Here is an 18,035-nt window from a genome sequence, read left to right on the forward strand (position 1 = left end):
ACGCGTCCAAAATCGGCTCGCTCTCATTGGCTGCCGCGGGTACCTGCGACGAGGCAGTCCGATTCCACATCAGATTACGGATCGGACTACCTCCCCCCCGACCCGGAGCAGCAAAACGATCCTCGTGATGTCACACAGTTGAATAAAGGAGCGTAATTATGTACATTTTTAATCTGTAAAAATGGAAAAACATTTTTATATGTGTATAAAACACGGCTGGTATGTTGCCAAGTTACATGATGCGTGATGCATTCGATGACAAACATCTGGAAAACAGCCACGACTATGATACAACACTGGGAGTGGTTGCTTGACAGCTTCAACGCTGCGTTTCCACCATGCGTCCCGTTCGTTATGGGGCGGAAAAGAACGTTCTTTAAGTTTTAGAAGAGGGTCCTGTGGTTGACTGAACGGTGTCTTTTGTGGGTGATTTGCGTGTATAAAAACGGGGTGGAGGCTGTGAAATCGGGCATGAACGATTGCTTAACTTTGCGGGGGAGACTCCAGAAGAGATGGATGGGTTACTCTCAAGTGATGGAAACATACCTATACTGTCAAAACATGTCGGGAATGTCTCAAATTACCACAAGTGTAAGGAAAAATGGAAGGAAAGAACAAATGCGATGTAAAATATAGACACTTCAAACACTTTCCAATTATTCCAAACGAAATTGAACTGGGTCCGTTCCTTTGGCTCCAGGGGTCTCGCCACTGTTCAGAGATAAGACGTTTAAAAAATAAAAAAGGGGGGAGTCTGGGTGAGTAATACTGATGAATTCTATTTATGTGACATGTTTGGAACCTCCAGGCGATGGGTGTAGACACAGGAAACTGATTCAAAGTGATTGCATTTTTCCACTTCTGACACACCAGTGCTGTTACCAAATATTGAGCTCAATGCATGAGGACATTTTATAAATGCTGATCTTCAAGTCTTACATAAAGGTGTAGCGAAGCGTCAACTGGACTGTTGAAAGCAGCGGTTCTTTGGTTTCCCTGCTCCCAAAAGGAATCAGCTGTTGGGCTGCGCCTCAAGGTCAGAGGTCGCTCATGCCTAAACAGGGAGGGGGCTTAGGCAGAGCTTTTTCTCTTCCACCTATATCACAGTGCTGACTCCTCTCCCCAAATAGGTAAACAGCTGTTCACTCCTGGGTGGAAACAGCTGGGACATGTGACCGCGAAGACTCGGCTGAGGGCGGGCGACCGTTTCAACGAGCCAAACTGGGAAAAAGTCTTTCAGGATGAGAGGCCAAAGGTCTTCCGGCTTCTTTCAACGGTCCAGTTGACCTTTTATGTCACCGACGCGAGAGCCCACGGCGATTTATCTTCGAGTGTTTCCACCTGTTTTTCGCTCAAAAAAGAAATGTAGATTTTCAAGTTAGATTGATGTTGGCGGAGGTGCAGCAACAAGGACAAAGACTCCGTAGGAAGGACATCATTCCTAATCTGATTAGTTCTTTTTCACAGAATGGCGTCTTCCTGGGGCGTAACTCCGCCCCCTGCAGCAGGCTAAACTGTTCGTGCGGCTCCTGTCCTTGTCCAGCAGCGTCTTCGTCTCAACTCCCACGAGTAGTCGTGGTCAGAATCATCCCCGATAATCTCACAAATCCGGGTCCAACTCCTCCATTGACAAGCCTGCCTGCGTCTCTTTGATCTCATCGTCGTTGGCGACCGGCCGCAAGCGCTTGGTGACCAGCTTGAGGTTGGTCTCGTGCAGGATGACCTGCGTCAGGTACTTCTCCCGCTTCATCTGCTCCCTGACGGCGTACGGCACGTCCGGGATGACGTAGGACAGGACGAACTTGGTCAGGTAGACGATGTGCTGCGTGGAGAAGACGGGACGCAGGCGTTGGGTTTTTGGCTGCCATCATTCTGCGTGCGTGTGTGAATGCGTTCCCACCTCTACGACGATTATAAACGCCATTTTGGCGGCGATCACGTGCCAGTAACGCATGTCGAACTCGTACTTCCGGGGGTGGCCCGGAGGAAAGCGGAAATCACGATATCTGGGAAGCAAAAGCAGGTTTATTTCATTTCCCCCCCCCTAAATGATGGCGAATAAAGAATCGCACCTGCAGCTGGGGATGTTGGTGAAGTTCCCCAAGGGCCGGCTGTCTTCGAGGAAGTCGCTGGTGTTGAATACGGACAGCGAGCTGTTGATGTAGCCCTCCATGGTGTGCTGGGCGTGCTCTCCGTACGGGAAGACGGAGAAGGACCAGTAGTAGACGAGGCGAGGGATCATGTCTGACGTGAAGGCGATGATCATGGCCTGTTAGCACAACATTTTGATCGGCTCAGTCCGGTGAAAACGCGCCCGCGGTTTGATTTTTAAAACATCTGTACATTTGTTGCCACGGCCAGTATGGCCACGCCTTGGAGAATGGGCTGCCACGCGCCGATATCCTGAGCCTTCTCTGGGACCACTCGGCGGAACTGGGTCGTGATCTTCCAGGCGTCGACCCGGATCTCAAACAGGTTGTTGACGAGAGCCAGGACGGGAGCCAGGGGGAAGGAGGCGACGAACAAGGTGACAAACCCGAACTGGATCACTGCCAGAATGTAATTACACACGCTGCTGAGATGAACTCAGAATAAAGAAGGGCGGCATTCACCCTTCTTGAGAGGCATTTATTACAACACACACACACACACACACCCCTGTCATATCATTGAAATTAACACTTCAACACTTCAAACAATTTAACCGCCTTTTCACGTTTTCGCTCCCGCTAAAGCAGGGGGCGCGCGCCACCCAATGGCCACCGGTGGAATTACAGTCACACCTTAAACACGTTGATGTCAAATAGTTGTTGAACGTGACCCCTGACAAGGGCGCTTCTAACAGCTGCGTGAGCAGCTGCACATGTAGAACAGTTGGCCTCTTACCCATCTCCAGATATTCATAGAAGAGCCCCAGTTTGGCATAAGGCTGGAGCCGGTAGTCCTGTTCCCAGCGAGGGATGATTTTCTCCGTTGCGCTGGTGCAGTAGCGGAAGATCAGATTTTTCACCCACCTGCGTCAAACAGCGGCCTCATGACGAGCGGTCTCATAAGGAAAGGCGGAAATCTGCTCCGAAAAGTCGGGTCCTTACGGGAGCAAGACCTCTTGGATGTTGTTCCAAATGGCTTTTCCACCCATGATGATGGAGAGCTGCGTCGTCAGCTCGATCAGACACCCGCCGGGATCGCACTAGAGGCGAAAATGAAACCCTCAACACCAGTTGGGGCGACAAAGGAGATAAAAAAAGCAGGCGTACCTCTTCGTTACGGTACTTTCCCATAATATAAACGGGGTCCCCAGGAAAGCCGACGGCTTTCCCTTTGAAAAAGGCGATGTAGAAGCAGGAGGAGTAATAGTTGACGAACTGAAACAGGAACATCTTCAGGGTCAAACTGTTCTCGTAGTCCGTCTTTGTCCGCGGGAGCTCTGTCGGACAGTGAGGGGTTAAAAACGGACAGAAACCGAAGACCGGAGGACGCGGAAATCTTCGGGAGTCACCGAAGTTGGTGATCCAGATGGCCACGCGCTCGTAGAGGATGTTGAGGATCATGATCACCACGAAGCTGATGAGGGAGGCGGTGACGGACGTGGCCATCTGGGGGGTGACGTACTCCTTCAGGGGCTCCAGCTCCTTCAGGTCCTGAGCCCGGAGTCGGGCCGAGAAGGCAAAAAACGCAGCCAGGCGGTAGACGGTAATGGCCACGATGGACGCCAGGATCAACAGGATCTACGGCATGAACACGTATTCCTTCTTATAGAAAGACGAATAATTACTTTATATTAAGTACATTAATTGACATCGGATATATAGAGATGTCCAGACCCGGTCCTCAAGGGCTGCAATCCAGGTTTTACATCCTACCAGGTAGAAACTTTCACCTGGATCTCCCTGGTAGGACGGAAAACCCGGAAAAGTCCTATTTTTAATCATCTCGATGACCTCAAGAAGAACCACTATGTTTGATGACTTCAAACCATTTTAAATACAAAACAATAAAGATGACCACAAATTCACTGAAATGATTATTTTGATACAGTTATAACTGCCGACATCACACAGTTTCATCTTTCAGTGAATCGTTCTGATTAAAATCATCTAAATTACCCAGAATATGACGGTCCCGATCCCCAGAGACACCCGAACGCACCGTCCGCAGCCTGTGTAAGGCACTTTCTCTTTGACCTGAATAAAAACAAACAGGGAACAAAAATGAGAAGTCGAGCTTAATCTCACAAAAACCATCGCTGAAGGCCACTTCCATATTTAGTGAGAGTATTATGGGATGAATGTCTCGTTGTGTGATTGGAGGGTGAACTGTGTGAGGCCTGATTTACCCCTGTGATGGGGTTTTTCCTCTCGTAGATGCACTTGGCTTCATATTCCGGACGAGACGGCTCTTCCTGCTCCAGAAACTCCACAGTATCCCACTCGTACTCGAGCTGCGCCTGGTAGCGCTTCCAGAACTCCAGGAACAGCGTCACTGCAGCAGGAAGGCGACAGGAAATAACATGGCATTGTGAACAGCTTAAAACATTTCCATTAATCATCAAGTTCACTGTGGATTAAAACAGAGGATTAAAAAAAAAGGGCCCATTTTTGAAATAGGAAGATCAGACTGACCCCAGATTGACATGAAAACAGCAAAAACCAGCGTCCCGAAGTTGTCAAATATACAGAGTTTCTGCAAAGGCGGAAGAAAAAGATAAAACTCAGGTCAGAACTGTCTAAATATGAAGCTTTGTCATCAAATGAAGGAGAAAAATAACCCTAACCCTAACTCTAAATGAATAAACCAATTCCTGCAGAGATAATTAACCACAGTAATATTTGGGCATTAATACACTTCAGCTGGGACAGAACAGCCGTCCTGGGAGAGTAATTTCAACCTTTTCCAGCCGGTTTGCATTTAAACGTGTAACGACTCTGCTACAAAAACAAAGCTGAGCTATTTATGCCACCGTCCAGTTAATGATTAGCAGTTATTTAAACACGGGCGCCGTCGTAGCGTCCAGACGAGCACGTGGATGCACTGGTGAGAAAACACACACACAAGAATATTCTTTATTTAAAAATGCGAGGTGATTTTTATACATCTAGATAGATAGATAGATAGATAGATAGATAGATAGATAGATAGATAGATGGATAGATGGATAGATGGATAGATGGATAGATAGATAGATGGATAGATGGATAGATGGATAGATGGATAGATAGATGGATAGATAGACAGACAGACAGACAGACAGACAGGCAGGCAGGCAGACAGACAGCTTCACTCACCTTGGAGGCCTCGCAGGTGCTGTTTAACCTCCAGTAATTACACTCCCTGTCACACTGGGGACACATGACGATCTTCCCTCCGATCTCGGGGTCACACACCTCTTTGCTGCAGGGTCACAGAAGCAGATAAAGGTGGTCGGGCAGGGGGCTAAAGCAGGGGCAACTAGATAAAGGTGGTCGGGCAGGGGGCTAAAGTAGGGGCAGCTAGATAAAGGTGGTGGGGCAGGGGGCTAAAGTAGGGGCAGCTAGATAAAGGTGGTCGGGCAGGGGGCTAAAGTAGGGGCAGCTAGATAAAGGTGGTCGGGCAGGGGGCTAAAGTAGGGGCAGCTTGATAAAGGTGGTCGGGCAGGGGGCTAAAGTAGGGGCAGCTAGATAAAGGTGGTGGAGCAGGGGGCTAAAGTAGGGGCAGCTAGATAAAGGTGGTCGGGCAGGGGGCTAAAGTAGGGGCAGCTAGATAAAGGTGGTCGGGCAGGGGGCTAAAGTAGGGGCAGCTTGATAAAGGTGGTCGGGCAGGGGGCTAAAGTAGGGGCAGCTTGATAAAGGTGGTCGGGCAGGGGGCTAAAGTAGGGGCAGCTTGATAAAGGTGGTGGGGCAGGGGGCTAAAGCAGGGGCAGCTAGATAAAGGTGGTCGGGCAGGGGGCTAAAGCAGGGGCAGCTAGATAAAGGTGGTCGGGCAGGGGGCTAAAGTAGGGGCAGCTTGATAAAGGTGGTGGGGCAGGGGGCTAAAGCAGGGGCAGCTAGATAAAGGTGGTCGGGCAGGGGGCTAAAGCAGGGGCAGCTAGATAAAGGTGGTCGGGCAGGGGGCTAAAGTAGGGGCAGCTTGATAAAGGTGGTCGGGCAGGGGGCTAAAGTAGGGGCAGCTAGATAAAGGTGGTCGGGCAGGGGGCTAAAGTAGGGGCAGCTTGATAAAGGTGGTCGGGGAGGGGGCTAAAGTAGGGGCAGCTTGATAAAGGTGGTCGGGGAGGGGGCTAAAGTAGGGGCAGCTTGATAAAGGTGGTCGGGCAGGGGGCTAGAGCAGGGGCAGCTAGAGGGGGGAGCCTGAGCCTGACCTCCACGTGCTGGTCTCCTGAGTCTTGTATCCAAAGATGAAGCAGGCCAGGCCCACGATGGCGGCCAGCGTGAGCATTATCGTGTAGAACCCCAACCAGGCGAAGTAGATGCCGATCTTCTCCCCGTAGTACTTCCTGTGGGACGTCGCGCGGAAGAAACAACGTAACTCGTTTAGCGCCAACCTCCAGCTAATCACAGCAGCTCCCGCTCTGTGGTCACCTGATGAGGTCCAGGGGCTGCATCTTGTAGAAGCTTTTGGGATGAGCCCATTCCTGGTAGAGCAGGAACCTCTCGTTGGGGCAGTCGGGATCCTCCGTCCTGACGTTAAACTGGCACTAAAAGAAGCCGACAGAGAAGCTTCAACCTCCTGCTCGGCCCCGGAACACGTGGGTGTTAGCGGGTCACGTGACCTTACATCGTGGAGGGGGTAGGCTGCCTTGTACACGCCGCTGTCCAGCAATTTGCTGATGCCGAACTTCTTCACGCTGCCCCGTATCTCGTAGGGAGCGCGGCTCAGAAGGTAATACGCCTGAAAAGAAGGAGAAATCAGCGGGGATTCGTACGCGGACCCTGACGCGGACGCCACGTCCCAACCATTCTGCTCCTCATGGACGGCGTGAAGAAGCTGTCCTTGTCGGCGATGTGGAAGAACTCCAGCCGGTCTTTCTCGAAGGGCGCCGTGAAGTAGTCCGCCTCCTTCTTGATCAGGTCCTCGTTGGGGTAGAAGTGCTTGGTGATGAAGTCGAAGAAGCGCCACGGCGAGGGGCGGGAGGACAGGTCGTTGGGCTGGATGGGCAGCTTGATGTGCAGGACCTCGGCGTAGGTGCACAGCATGTCCCACGGCATGTGCACCTTCACGAACATCAGCTTGTCGTCGATGACCTGCGGGACCGTGGGTGAGGGGGGGGGGGTGATGTGACAGTAACAGGCCGCGGTGGGAGAACTGCAGCATACGTACGGACTGTGTGGCCTCCAGCTCCAGGCCCATCTTCATCAGACTGGCCTCAAAATACTCTCTCCGTCTCTGCAGAGAAGCAGGAGAACAGCTCTGGGCTAAAGCTAATCTCAATCTGGAGCCGTAGCCTCACCAGATTCTGGTCGGGGATGGCAACATAATTGAGTTCTGTCCCTCTTTGGACCCTATTACATGTTTATTATATCTCTTTAATTGGATTTTGTGCGGAGAACTTGCTCCGCCTGCTTGGTGGCGCAGGAACCAGCTGGCTAGCGGTTAGCAGAGACACTGCAATTGCTTAGCTCAGCTGCTAGCAAGCAGCCTGAAACGGTCAGCTAAAGGATCCCTGGGCAGCCGCTGAGCAGCCTCCTCAGAGCAGCAGGGTCTGAGTTGCCTCTCTGATGTTCAGGAGAAACCCTGGGATCATTTCCAGCACGTTAGCAAACATCGCCACGCCCTCCCGCAGCCAGGTTTATCAAATCTTTGGTCTGCACCCGGCCAGCTAAACCTTCCCCGCTGCTGTAGCAACAATCTACGGGGTTCGTTGTGCAATCGTGTGGCGGCTGTGATTGCGACATCACAGCTGACTGTCTTACACCAGCGTTGACGGGAAACGGCGCGCACGGCAAATCCTTTGCGAAAGGCTGCCGTGATGGATTTGGTCTTTGGCTCGGATCGGCTTCAAAATAAAAGTTCCTGATTATGTGCGACAAATTGTCACATGTTTAATGTGACTCACGTCCAACTATTGTGGCAACAACAAGGAGGAAACACAACTGGTCTCCATAGCGACAGCTTCCCTCGCCCCGATGTAAATAAGTTCTTGATCGCTGGAACAAAGGCTGGACGAGCGGGTTTTGATAAGACAGCTGGAACCCTGAAGGGGTTAAACGGACCTGCGGCGTGGCGAGCGTGCACGTCGGTGCCAGTCAAAACCTCAGACGTGATCCCGCTGCAAATAAAAACTCCCTTCACAAACGGGAAAGGCGGAAACTCGAAGTAAAGGAAACAAAAAAAAACACCTGTTGAGGTCACAAATTGTATTAAAAGTTGGCGTCGCCGTGGCGATAAAGACGTGACCTTCGACGGGCTGCGTGTAATAAATAGTTTAGGGGAACGCTACCTTGCGCCGCTGGTACGCGTGCCTCTTCTCGAACTCCTTCTTGTCCTCGTCTTCGTACACCAGGATGAAGTCGATCTTCCTCGCGCCGTCGTTGAAGAACAGCGAGTCGGGCTTGTCGTTGAACTCGGCCTGGGAGCAGAAACGAGGCTCGTCAGGGAGCTCCGCCGCCTGGAACTCCAACACCTCCTCCTCCATGATGTCGTACATGATGCTCAGAGGCAGGGAAGCCGAGCGCCGACTGCGGGGCTGACCCTCGCCACGGTATTTATCCAGACTGGGACGCGGGATGAGTCAACAGACGTGATCTCGCCCGCCCCGACTGTGTCCACACAGCCAGACTCGTGCCAGCTAATGAGGAGCTCGCTAGTTTCACGTGAAGCTCGCAGATCTTTCCAACCATCAGTCGGAACCAACGGAACATCAGATTTGCTGATGTAATTAAGATCTGGCTCCAGGAGCTTCTTGACTGGTTTATTTAGCCATCAATCAAACTCTTGTTTTTATGGTTTCCTGCTTAAAAAGCATCAATAACTTGGGAGTAAAATATCGCACGGGCTCCTTAAAATCCCCCCCAAAATGTACAATACTAGCATTTAGCGAGCTGAACGTCCCTAATTCTTGTAGTTCTAAGTAAGAAAATGCATAAGCGATGTCGCCCTGGACATTATTTTGACAGCAGCACGACTGCAAACAGAAACTGACGTCCCACAAGGGTTCAAACGTTTGAATCTCACCAGGAATCCAGGAAAGAACGCAGCAGCTACACGTGTTAAGACTCACCAGTCTTGGCCTTGATAATGCTGCGTCTTGGTTGATGGTCTGATACGTTGGCAGAAACTCTTCCGGGTAAACTGCAAACACACCAAAGAAAATCAGAAATAAGAGAAAACAGGAAGAAGCTCACAACTGTGAACATTTACTGGAGTCATGATGATGCACCAGAGGTAATATCATCATTTCTGTTTCTTAATTAGCTCCACTGCAAAGATTTATCGTGCCCTCGGTACGTAAATGTGGATGAAACTAACCAACTGGAGAAATATCCTTATATAAAACGATATTGTGCTGATGTTGAGACAACACAACAGTCTAAAAATGTAAATATTGGACAGCTTTGTTAGCTGTGCTGCAGTTGTAGCATGAGCAGCTCGATTCAGCAGCCACGGCTACATTAAACCCATATAATAAACCAATAATCCAGATTCAGGCATCATCTCGGGACTCGGGAAGTAGGGAACAATCTCCAGTGTTCCAGTATGGAAGGCAACTAATTGGAACCAGATGTTAGTATCCATGGCAACAACACATTCAAAGGAAAGCTCCAGCTGCAGCTGTTAAAGTGAGATGTGGCTTAAAACATGTTAATAGCTCATCCGGATGAAAGCAGGACAGATCTCAACAAAAGTGAGCGACCCAGGAGCAATCGTCCTCGCTGCATGTTTATTTTTGTTTATTATTTATTTATTTTAAAGGCTTTCAAGGTTGCAATTTTTGAAATTCTTACTGAGTCATGAACCAGTCAGTGATTGTGCCAGGCCCTCCCACCCACAGCTTGCTTCCTCCCAGGAGGATATCCTCCATGACACACACACACACACACACACACACACACAGTCTAATGTACAGATCTCGACCGCGGTGCCAATAATTACATGTTTAAGACATTTCTCAAGAGCAAACCCAACACCAGTATCACCCTGACACCTGTAGATGCAGCACTATCTGTGCACTGAGCTGCACGTTGGACCACGTGTCTGGGCGTCACGGTGTCATGGAGATTGACATCCCAAAATAGGTCTCCAGATACAGTTTGCGAGCACGTGGATGTAAAACACGCAGGAAACAAAGGGGAGAAAACTGATCTGTTGTTAGCATCAGACAATAATTCAGGAATGTGGAGATTGAGTGTGGACCCCCCGCACACGCACACGCACACACACACACCAGCTGCTCTGCCTTCTGCGTCACAGCACTGATGAAAAGTTTATCTCCAAAATTCCACCTTCAGATGGATCCACAACTTTGGGATGGACCGAGCAGAAACAATCATGTTCAGTAGATTTATATGAAAAAGTCCAACAGAACCGGGTGCTGCGCGCGAGACATACACTTTATAGGCTGATCCAGCACTTCTGAGCAACTTTGGCAAAGGTTTGAATTGAGCTGCCCCAAGAGACCGACAGGGCTAATCTGATAATTGCGTTGACCGGTATTTAGTTCAATTGGGACCCGCACACCCACGCACGTCTCTTGCAACACACTTAAGCTGCCTTCTCACCGACGTCCTCGTGTATAATGGCCAGTTCGACATCACCCTCCATCTCCTCCGTCTCTGTCTCCGTGAGGTCGCCGCCGTTCATCTTCCCTGGTGCCGGAGCGTCAAAAAGGCGAATCAAGTCCGTTTCCGGCCGTCTGCGCATCGGATTAAAACTTTGCTGCGCGGTCTCCTCAGTCTTTACATCCAGACACGGACGCACGAAAACAAAGTTTATCCGCCAGATCGTGCTGAGACTTGAAAGAATGGAAGTGGATCGGGTGGGGTCAGAGGCGGGGGAACAGCGCGTAAAAATGTTGTTCGCTCATATTTGACGAACCGACACGCCCACAGAACATTCCTCGGAAGTTTGCAGCTCGTTCTGCGGCTAAAATCAGCGTTTCTGCTCCGGCCCCGCCGCTGTCACCGCCGGGTGCTGGTTGCGGTGCACCCAAGTTCGGCTGGGGGTGCCGATTGCATCAATATGGCGCTGGGTCAAATCAACGAGAATGGTGGGTTTGATCGGGAAAGTGTTGAAGCTCCAGTGAGACTTGGTCACGTCACACTGTGAGGAGGGGGCGGAGGGGGGGGGGGGGCAAACCAGCCGCTCCAGAACACCGCAATTGTCTCACACGCGCAAAAGAACCAGAATGTCGTCCTTACGGGCGCAGGAGATAATGGACCGTTATCATGGACTACAACTGATCGACAACTGGCAAAAAGGCCAAAACAAGTGCACAAATGGACAGAGGAGATGCAACCGGTGCCCCGCAAACCGCAAAACACACGCGCCAGCTCCGCAAACTTTAAATTTAGTAGTTTCCATTGAAGATTGTAAATGAAATGTACATACATATTTTATTCAAGGTTTGTGCTTCAAGTGGTAAATGTTGAATTAATATGGATGACAATGATTTCTTATGACATGGCAGCATTAAATGGTGGCGATGGCTGAAAAACGCGGTTCTGGTATTAAAGGTTTTCATTCGCAGAATGTTTAAGCCGTTTTCGAATTCACTAACATATGTTTAAATTCTTATGGCCAAAATTACTTTTAGCATATACTTTTACTGTGTTGGAATTCCCTGCATACTCACATACTGTAAAGACATAGGATATAACTAGTTTGTAAGGGGAAAAAAGTTAACAATCCTGTACTTTGACAGAGAAAAACCACTCCAGGAACCATTTTCCAACTCAGAAACAAGGGGAAGGATAACAGGGACGGAACGCCGTATTTCCGCCAATAACAAACATGCTAGCCTGTAACGGGCCAGGGTATTGTTTGTGCTAGTCTCACCAAGTTTGATAATAGAGGTAATGGACGCTTAGGAGGAGATTCAAGAGAAATTTTTAAACTTTGCATCGCTAATACGCCACAATGGGTGAGTGTTTCGATGGTTGTGAAGGTAAATCAGCAAACATGGGGCTGGCTAATGTTAGCCGACAGGCCAAAGCTGTGGGCAGTATCATGTTCATTGAGCAAATTGTTGCGTTATCTTCATACTGATGTCTAGATAGTCGTAATTACGGTAACCGAAAGACTATTGTTGTGGGGGTGTGGTTGGCTTTCTGGACAATTTAGTCGCCTATCTATGAATCAGAACTTGAACAATGGATGCTTACATTTCCTGCTCAAGTGCAAACGCCTGTGTCGGACATTTAGCACTACATATCTAATATTTTTTTCTTCCCGTTTCAGATCAATTCACCCTGCAGGGTTTCAAATCGAAGATGTTTGCAGTGTCTCACAAGACTGTGTTTGTGGTGGACCACTGTCCCTACATGGCAGAGTCCAGTCGGCAGCAGGTGGAATGTGACGTGGTGACAAAGAGTCGAGCTCAGGGGCTCATTCCTTTGGCCCCTGTGTCCAAGTCCCTCTGGACCTGTGCAGTGGAATGCTCCATGGAGTACTGCCGGATACTGTATGATATTTATCCAAGGGACAAACTGGTCAGCTTGAAAAGAAGAAGGAAAAAAAGACAGGAAAAGAAAGTGTTTTCCTAATACTCTTTTTTTTTTTTTTGTTTCACAGATAAATTACATTGTAAGTGATTCAGAGTTCCACATCTTAAACGGATGGAGGCGAGAAGACCAAAGTGTGCATGAGGTAATCCCTGCCCGCAAAGCCGCGGATCCGAATGCGACCCCCCTGTTTCAGCTCACACAGGTGAATATTCCTCTTTCAGCTCATGTCAGCTCTGGCAGCCATCGGGCCACCGAACCCTCGGGAAGATCCCGAGTGTTGCAGCATCCTGCACGGCCTGGTCGCTGCCGTGGAGTCGCTCTGCAAAATCACAGAGCTGCAGCACGAGAAGCGGATGGCTCTGATGGACACAGCCGACAGAGTGGCCAACAGGGGGCGGATCATCTGCCTCACTGATGCGAAAAGGTAAAAATAAACCTTCTCTCTTCTACCTCTTCACTTTTAGAGCTCTTGATTAAGACTCTTCATTCCTCAGTGATACTCACGTCCGCATGTTGGAAGACTACATCCAGGAGACCATTTTAGAGCAGAACAAGCTGGCAGCAGGTTCAGACTGGTCAGTGTCAGCTGAAATATGAAGAATAATGAAAGAGAAACTGTGTTATTGTTGCACAATGTAACAGTATTTTCTGCTTTCTTACCTCCGTGTTTCAGCTTGATGGCCATCCAGCAGTGCGAGCTGGTTCTGATTCACATCTACCCACAGGGCGAGGACACGCTGGTGACCGACCGGGCGAAAAAGGAGGTGAAACTCTGCCTCCCCGTCACGCACGTCGAAGGAATCGGACACCAGTCACTTCTGACCCGCATCTTCTTCTGTCCCCCGGTGTCTCAGATCTCGCCCCTGCTCACCAGCGAGGTCCACAGCGTTCGTGCGGGACGCCACCTGGCCGCCAAACTCAACATTCTGGTCCAGCAGCACTTTGACTTGACCTCGACCACCATCACCAACATCCCCATGAAGGTAAAGTAGCTCCAGCCGTCTGCCTGCCTGTGCACATGCCTTCAGTAAAATTTACAATCCGCATTGACCTTTTCTCATTTCGTAAGACAACCGTTGTTTTTATTTACCTGGTTTCTCTCTCTGCCGTTTTCTGCCTTGCGCAGCTCATCCTTCATCTGTAATTACTCTCACCTTTTTTCTGTTCTCATCTGCACGTCGATATGCCCATGAATCTGCTGCTGGTTTCATGCTGTATTTTCTGTTTTGCTAGCCCACATTAAATTTTTGCGACCAGGTTAGTACTCTTATCTCACACACACACATCAAGCAGGAGGAAGGGTCAGAGTTCAGCCGATGCCGTTGACTCGCAGTTGTTTATTCTCAGCGGCCAGTTTAGGTGGCGAGGGATGGGCAGCTCTGGTCTCACGTTGGACCCTTTCCATTCATGGGTATTCAAATTAAAGAAGAAAACTAATTTAAAGACAAACGTTAGCGGCTGCTGGATTCAAAGTCCACATATCTGTGACCAGTGTTGCCCCTCCCGAGATAGTAAATGATCAAACCTGTTTATTTATTCCTCAAAAACACTCCAAACCTCCCACCCATTTCCTCCTCCATTCCTGCTCTTCCCCTCATTCGTGTTTGGTGTCATCTGCTGTTTGAATTATTCAGATTCTTGTGTTGATAGGAACCTGTCTGGGCACATTGCTCGGCTGGTTCGGTAATAATATAAACAAATAAACATGACATCAGTGTTGACAGATGTAAAGGAAAATACCAGTTTTTCTTCTCCACTGTAAAAACATGAAATCAGCAGTGTTGAGGTGTTGTTCTATGCCTGCGTTGATGCATGTGTAAATATTCTGTGAACGAACCTCCACACTGACCTTGTTGTCGTCTCTGGGGACGAGCAGGAAGAGCAGCACGCCAACACGTCGGCCAATTACGACGTCGAGCTCCTCCACCACCGAGACGCTCACCTGGAGTTCTTTAAAAACGGTCGGTGGAACGAGCGTAAAAATCTCCCTTCTCGTGGTGTCCCGGTTGATGGATGAATTTCTGTCCCGAGCAGGAGACTTGCACATGGCCGGCACCAGCACCCGGGAAAACGGACTGAAAGAGACGGTGACGCTGAAGTGGTGCACGCCACGGAGCAACAACATAGGTGGGCTGAGGATTTGTGGGTTCAAGGCAGAAATACACAGCAAAGACGTGAGAGGAACGTCTCTGTTCCGCTGTTTCAGAGCTGCATTACTGCACCGGAGCGTATCGCATCTCCCCAACAGACGTCAACAGTCGCCCGTCGTCGTGCCTGACCAACTTTCTTCTCAATGGTAAAATCGATAATTTATCCGAGCTATGATTTGGGCGCTGAACTTGTTTGAAGTTGACGAACTCGTCCTGTAGGTCGGTCGGTGCTGCTGGAGCAGCCCAGGAAGTCGGGGTCAAAGGTCATCAGCCACATGCTCAGCAGCCACGGGGGCGAGATCTTCCTGCACGTGCTCAACAGCAACCGCTCCACCCTGGAGGACCCGCCCTCCATCAGCGAGGGCTGCGGAGGCCGCGTGACAGACTACCGCATCACGGTACGCCCAACGCCTCGGTCCTTTCTGCTTCCGTCCTCATTCAACCGAAATCATTTCTAGGATTTCGGCGAGTTCATGAGGGAGAACCGGCTCATGCCCGTCTCAGAGTCCCGCTACGACCCGTCTGGGAAGCTTCCAGTGGAGAGGGCCAAAGCCCAGTTGGAGCGCTACACCCGATACTGGCCAATGATCATCTCCCAGACCACCATCTTCAACATGCAGGCGGTGAGCAGCACTGTGGTTTGGAGTTTCACGTGCACACCCTGACCAAGCCAAACACTTTTCAGATCCAGCTGTAACACTGTCACAGAATTTCCCAGCTTTAAATATTCGTTTCCAACACTTTCCCTTAAACTTTCCTTTTACCTGCCTTCTCGTTTCTCGCCACTAGGTGGTGCCACTGGCCAACCTGATAGTGAAAGAGACTTTATCAGAAGAAGACGTTCTGACCTGCCAGAAGACCGTTTACAATCTTGTAGACATGGAGAGGAAGAATGACCCTCTCCCGATCTCCACCGTGGGGTCCAGAGGCAAAGGCCCAAAGAGGTTTTTTATCGCCATCTCCTAAAAATAAGCAGGAAAATGGTGACGTCGTTTATAACTTCATAACTTCCCGTCATGTTGTCAGGGATGAACAGTACCGCATCATGTGGAACGAGCTGGAGACGCTGGTGAAGACGCACGCCGGCAGCACGGACAGGCACCAGCGGGTGCTGGACTGCATCGTCGCCTGCAGGAGCAAACCCCCCGAGGAGGAAGAGCGCAAGAAGAGGGGGAGGAAGAGGGAGGACAGGGAAGAGCGAGCAGAGAAAAACGGCAGCAAAGAGGCAGAGGAGAAGAGCTGGCAGGACTCTGAGAGGTGGGACGCGTCCCGACGTGCTCGATTTAGAGCTGCAAACCTTTACCAACCGGTCTGTTGTGGTTTTAACCCCCAGGCTAAAAGGTTTACTGGACAAAGAGGATCAGGAATCAGAGGTGATCAAAGATTCTCCAGACTCTCCAGAGCCGCTCAATAAGAAGCCACGCGTGTCGGCGGAGGAAGATCACCCTCCAGAGAGAGCCAAAGGTACCGGAACGCCACAACATTTCACCGCTCGTGCAAAATTCCACACCCTCACCCATGGCTAAATCCTCCCCAGGGCCCGTCTCGCTCCTCACCATGTGGACCAACCGCATCACCGCCGCCAATTCCAGGAAGCACCAGGAGTTTGCGGGACGGGCGAACTCGGTCAACAACAAGTTTGAGCTGTACCAGCAGCTGAAGGACGAGAACGGGTGCGCGACACACGCCGGGATTCACTGTCACGTACGAGCCGATTTAAACAACCTTTTCCTCTTTACAGGATGGACGTTCATGAAAATGGCAAGGCCTCCAGATGATGGCGCCACCGAGGTTGAGCCCTGCCCAGGATGAGATTTTGGGACTGGAATGCTTCACAGAATTATGTCTCGACTTGTATTCCTAAAACAAGACATGTGATGAAACGGATGGCAAAAACTGTACTTTCTAATTTTTTTTTAATCCAGGATTTTATAATTATGCTCTTGGCACATTGTGAAAGGTAATAAAAGCTGGTGACGGAGTTCTGTGGTTGTTTATTTGACGCAGCGTTACCTTTATGACCTGTTGTCATTGGAAGGGAAGCGTCATAACAGGATTCAGGATATCCTAAAATAATAGATTACTGATGAGGAGTCTTGTTCCACCAGGTTTGATGCAATTCCACTTATGGCCTGTTGGTGGCAGTATCGTACCAAAATACTGTACCAGGTTTTCGACATATAAATATTTGAAATAATTAGAATAAATGGATAAAACTGTTTTTTAAACTGTTCAAGCTGTGAGAATTCCAAATACCTGATGGCTGCCAGACAATTACTAGTCCAGTTTCCAGCTGCTCGGGGTCCTTCGGCCAGCTGTGGGTCCTGTCGGGGTATCCATAACTTGGCGCTTGGCTGTTCGGGACACATCTGGGGACAAAGTACCTGAAGTGGCCTCTGATCGCGGGTGTTTAGGTGCACGTGAAACATTTAAGGAGGTGCATTTCCACCATCAAGGGCTTCGGCCACAATTAAAACACGAGTAATAAACATGTAACTGCATCAATCACTCAGACTTTTTATGGGAAGGAAATTTAGAACCAAAGCAGATAAAACCCAAGAAAAGTAAAACCCCAACATCAACTAGACACATACACATGCACACACACAGACACACACACGTAACCAGCAGTCAGGAGCCCCCCACCTGATGGGAATCATTAACAACAGTCAATAAATCCTCATCTGAGAAGCCATAAACTGGTTTTAAAAAGGAGGCTCTCAAACTTTTCCTCTGACTGTTGCTGAACTAGAACCGATCCGGTATCATCGGTTTTGTCTCTGACCTGGGCCAGAACTCCCCCCTCCCCCTTCAGTGATAAGTTATTTGCATTGTCAAAAAGAGGGCCAAGAAAAGGTAGCTGTGAAAAATAGTCCTCGATAAAAATCCCGGGAGGTTACATGTAAAATAACCCACTTTGGGAGTAAGACGGCTTCCTCACAGTCCCACTCACATTCAAAAAGAACCTATAATTATCAGAAATGCTTTTATCTGTTTGAAATGTCTGGTGGGGATCACAAGCAGGGCTGAGAGTCCGTCGGCTGACCGCAGGGGTGTTGCTTGGTGACACGACGGTGTTGTTCTATATGCTGTAGATAAAGAGAAGAGGCCCCTCTGACTCAGGCTGCTGCACGTCCATCGCAGCCTCGGCCCCGTGCGTCCGCCCGTCTGCCCGGCCAGACGTGGTCGAGTCGCTTCAATGTGACTCGGGTGACTCGGCGGCCGCAACAATCGGCCGCAGTGATACGGG

At 49.8% G+C, this 18,035-nt stretch overlaps 2 protein-coding genes and 1 long non-coding RNA gene across 4 annotated transcripts; 1 reads left to right on the forward strand and 2 right to left on the reverse strand.

Moving 5' to 3' along the window:
- Positions 1-153: 153 nt before the first annotated feature.
- ano6 (anoctamin 6) lies at positions 154-10,998 on the reverse strand. Its single transcript, XM_003972894.3, has 20 exons — positions 10,692-10,998; positions 9,194-9,264; positions 8,414-8,542; positions 7,294-7,359; positions 6,930-7,217; positions 6,751-6,864; positions 6,555-6,670; positions 6,335-6,469; positions 5,286-5,391; positions 4,623-4,683; positions 4,337-4,482; positions 4,107-4,184; positions 3,500-3,728; positions 3,258-3,427; positions 3,093-3,190; positions 2,887-3,014; positions 2,344-2,549; positions 2,073-2,269; positions 1,901-2,006; positions 154-1,822 (listed from the first exon to the last, which is right to left on the reverse strand). Exons 1-20 carry the CDS (start codon positions 10,831-10,833, stop codon positions 1,601-1,603), a joined length of 2,808 nt encoding a protein of 935 aa, XP_003972943.3. The 5' UTR covers positions 10,834-10,998; the 3' UTR covers positions 154-1,600.
- Positions 10,999-11,025: 27 nt separating this feature from the next.
- On the forward strand, positions 11,026-16,767 carry ints13 (integrator complex subunit 13). 2 transcript variants are annotated; one of them, XM_029825435.1, is made up of 18 exons: positions 11,874-12,052; positions 12,370-12,620; positions 12,703-12,777; positions 12,857-13,059; positions 13,130-13,210; positions 13,309-13,399; positions 13,490-13,618; positions 13,869-13,892; positions 14,512-14,596; positions 14,670-14,762; positions 14,842-14,931; positions 15,005-15,183; positions 15,244-15,408; positions 15,575-15,729; positions 15,812-16,042; positions 16,119-16,249; positions 16,323-16,458; positions 16,527-16,767. In XM_029825435.1, the coding sequence occupies exons 1-18, from the start codon at positions 12,049-12,051 to the stop codon at positions 16,561-16,563; spliced, it is 2,160 nt and encodes a 719-aa protein (XP_029681295.1). In that variant the 5' UTR covers positions 11,874-12,048; the 3' UTR covers positions 16,564-16,767. The 2 variants fall into 2 exon arrangements, with proteins under 2 accessions (XP_029681294.1, XP_029681295.1); XM_029825434.1 differs by lacking the exons at positions 11,874-12,052; positions 13,869-13,892 and adding an exon at positions 11,026-11,179.
- LOC115246568 (uncharacterized) lies at positions 12,664-14,610 on the reverse strand. Its single transcript, XR_003885697.1, has 4 exons — positions 13,726-14,610; positions 13,296-13,645; positions 13,140-13,221; positions 12,664-13,046 (listed from the first exon to the last, which is right to left on the reverse strand). It is a non-coding gene; the product is annotated as an uncharacterized lncRNA (long non-coding RNA).
- Positions 16,768-18,035: the final 1,268 nt, after the last annotated feature.

The sequence above is a fragment of the Takifugu rubripes genome, chromosome 18, assembly GCF_901000725.2.
Source record: "Takifugu rubripes chromosome 18, fTakRub1.2, whole genome shotgun sequence".
In the NCBI taxonomy this organism is placed as follows: domain Eukaryota; kingdom Metazoa; phylum Chordata; class Actinopteri; order Tetraodontiformes; family Tetraodontidae; genus Takifugu; species Takifugu rubripes.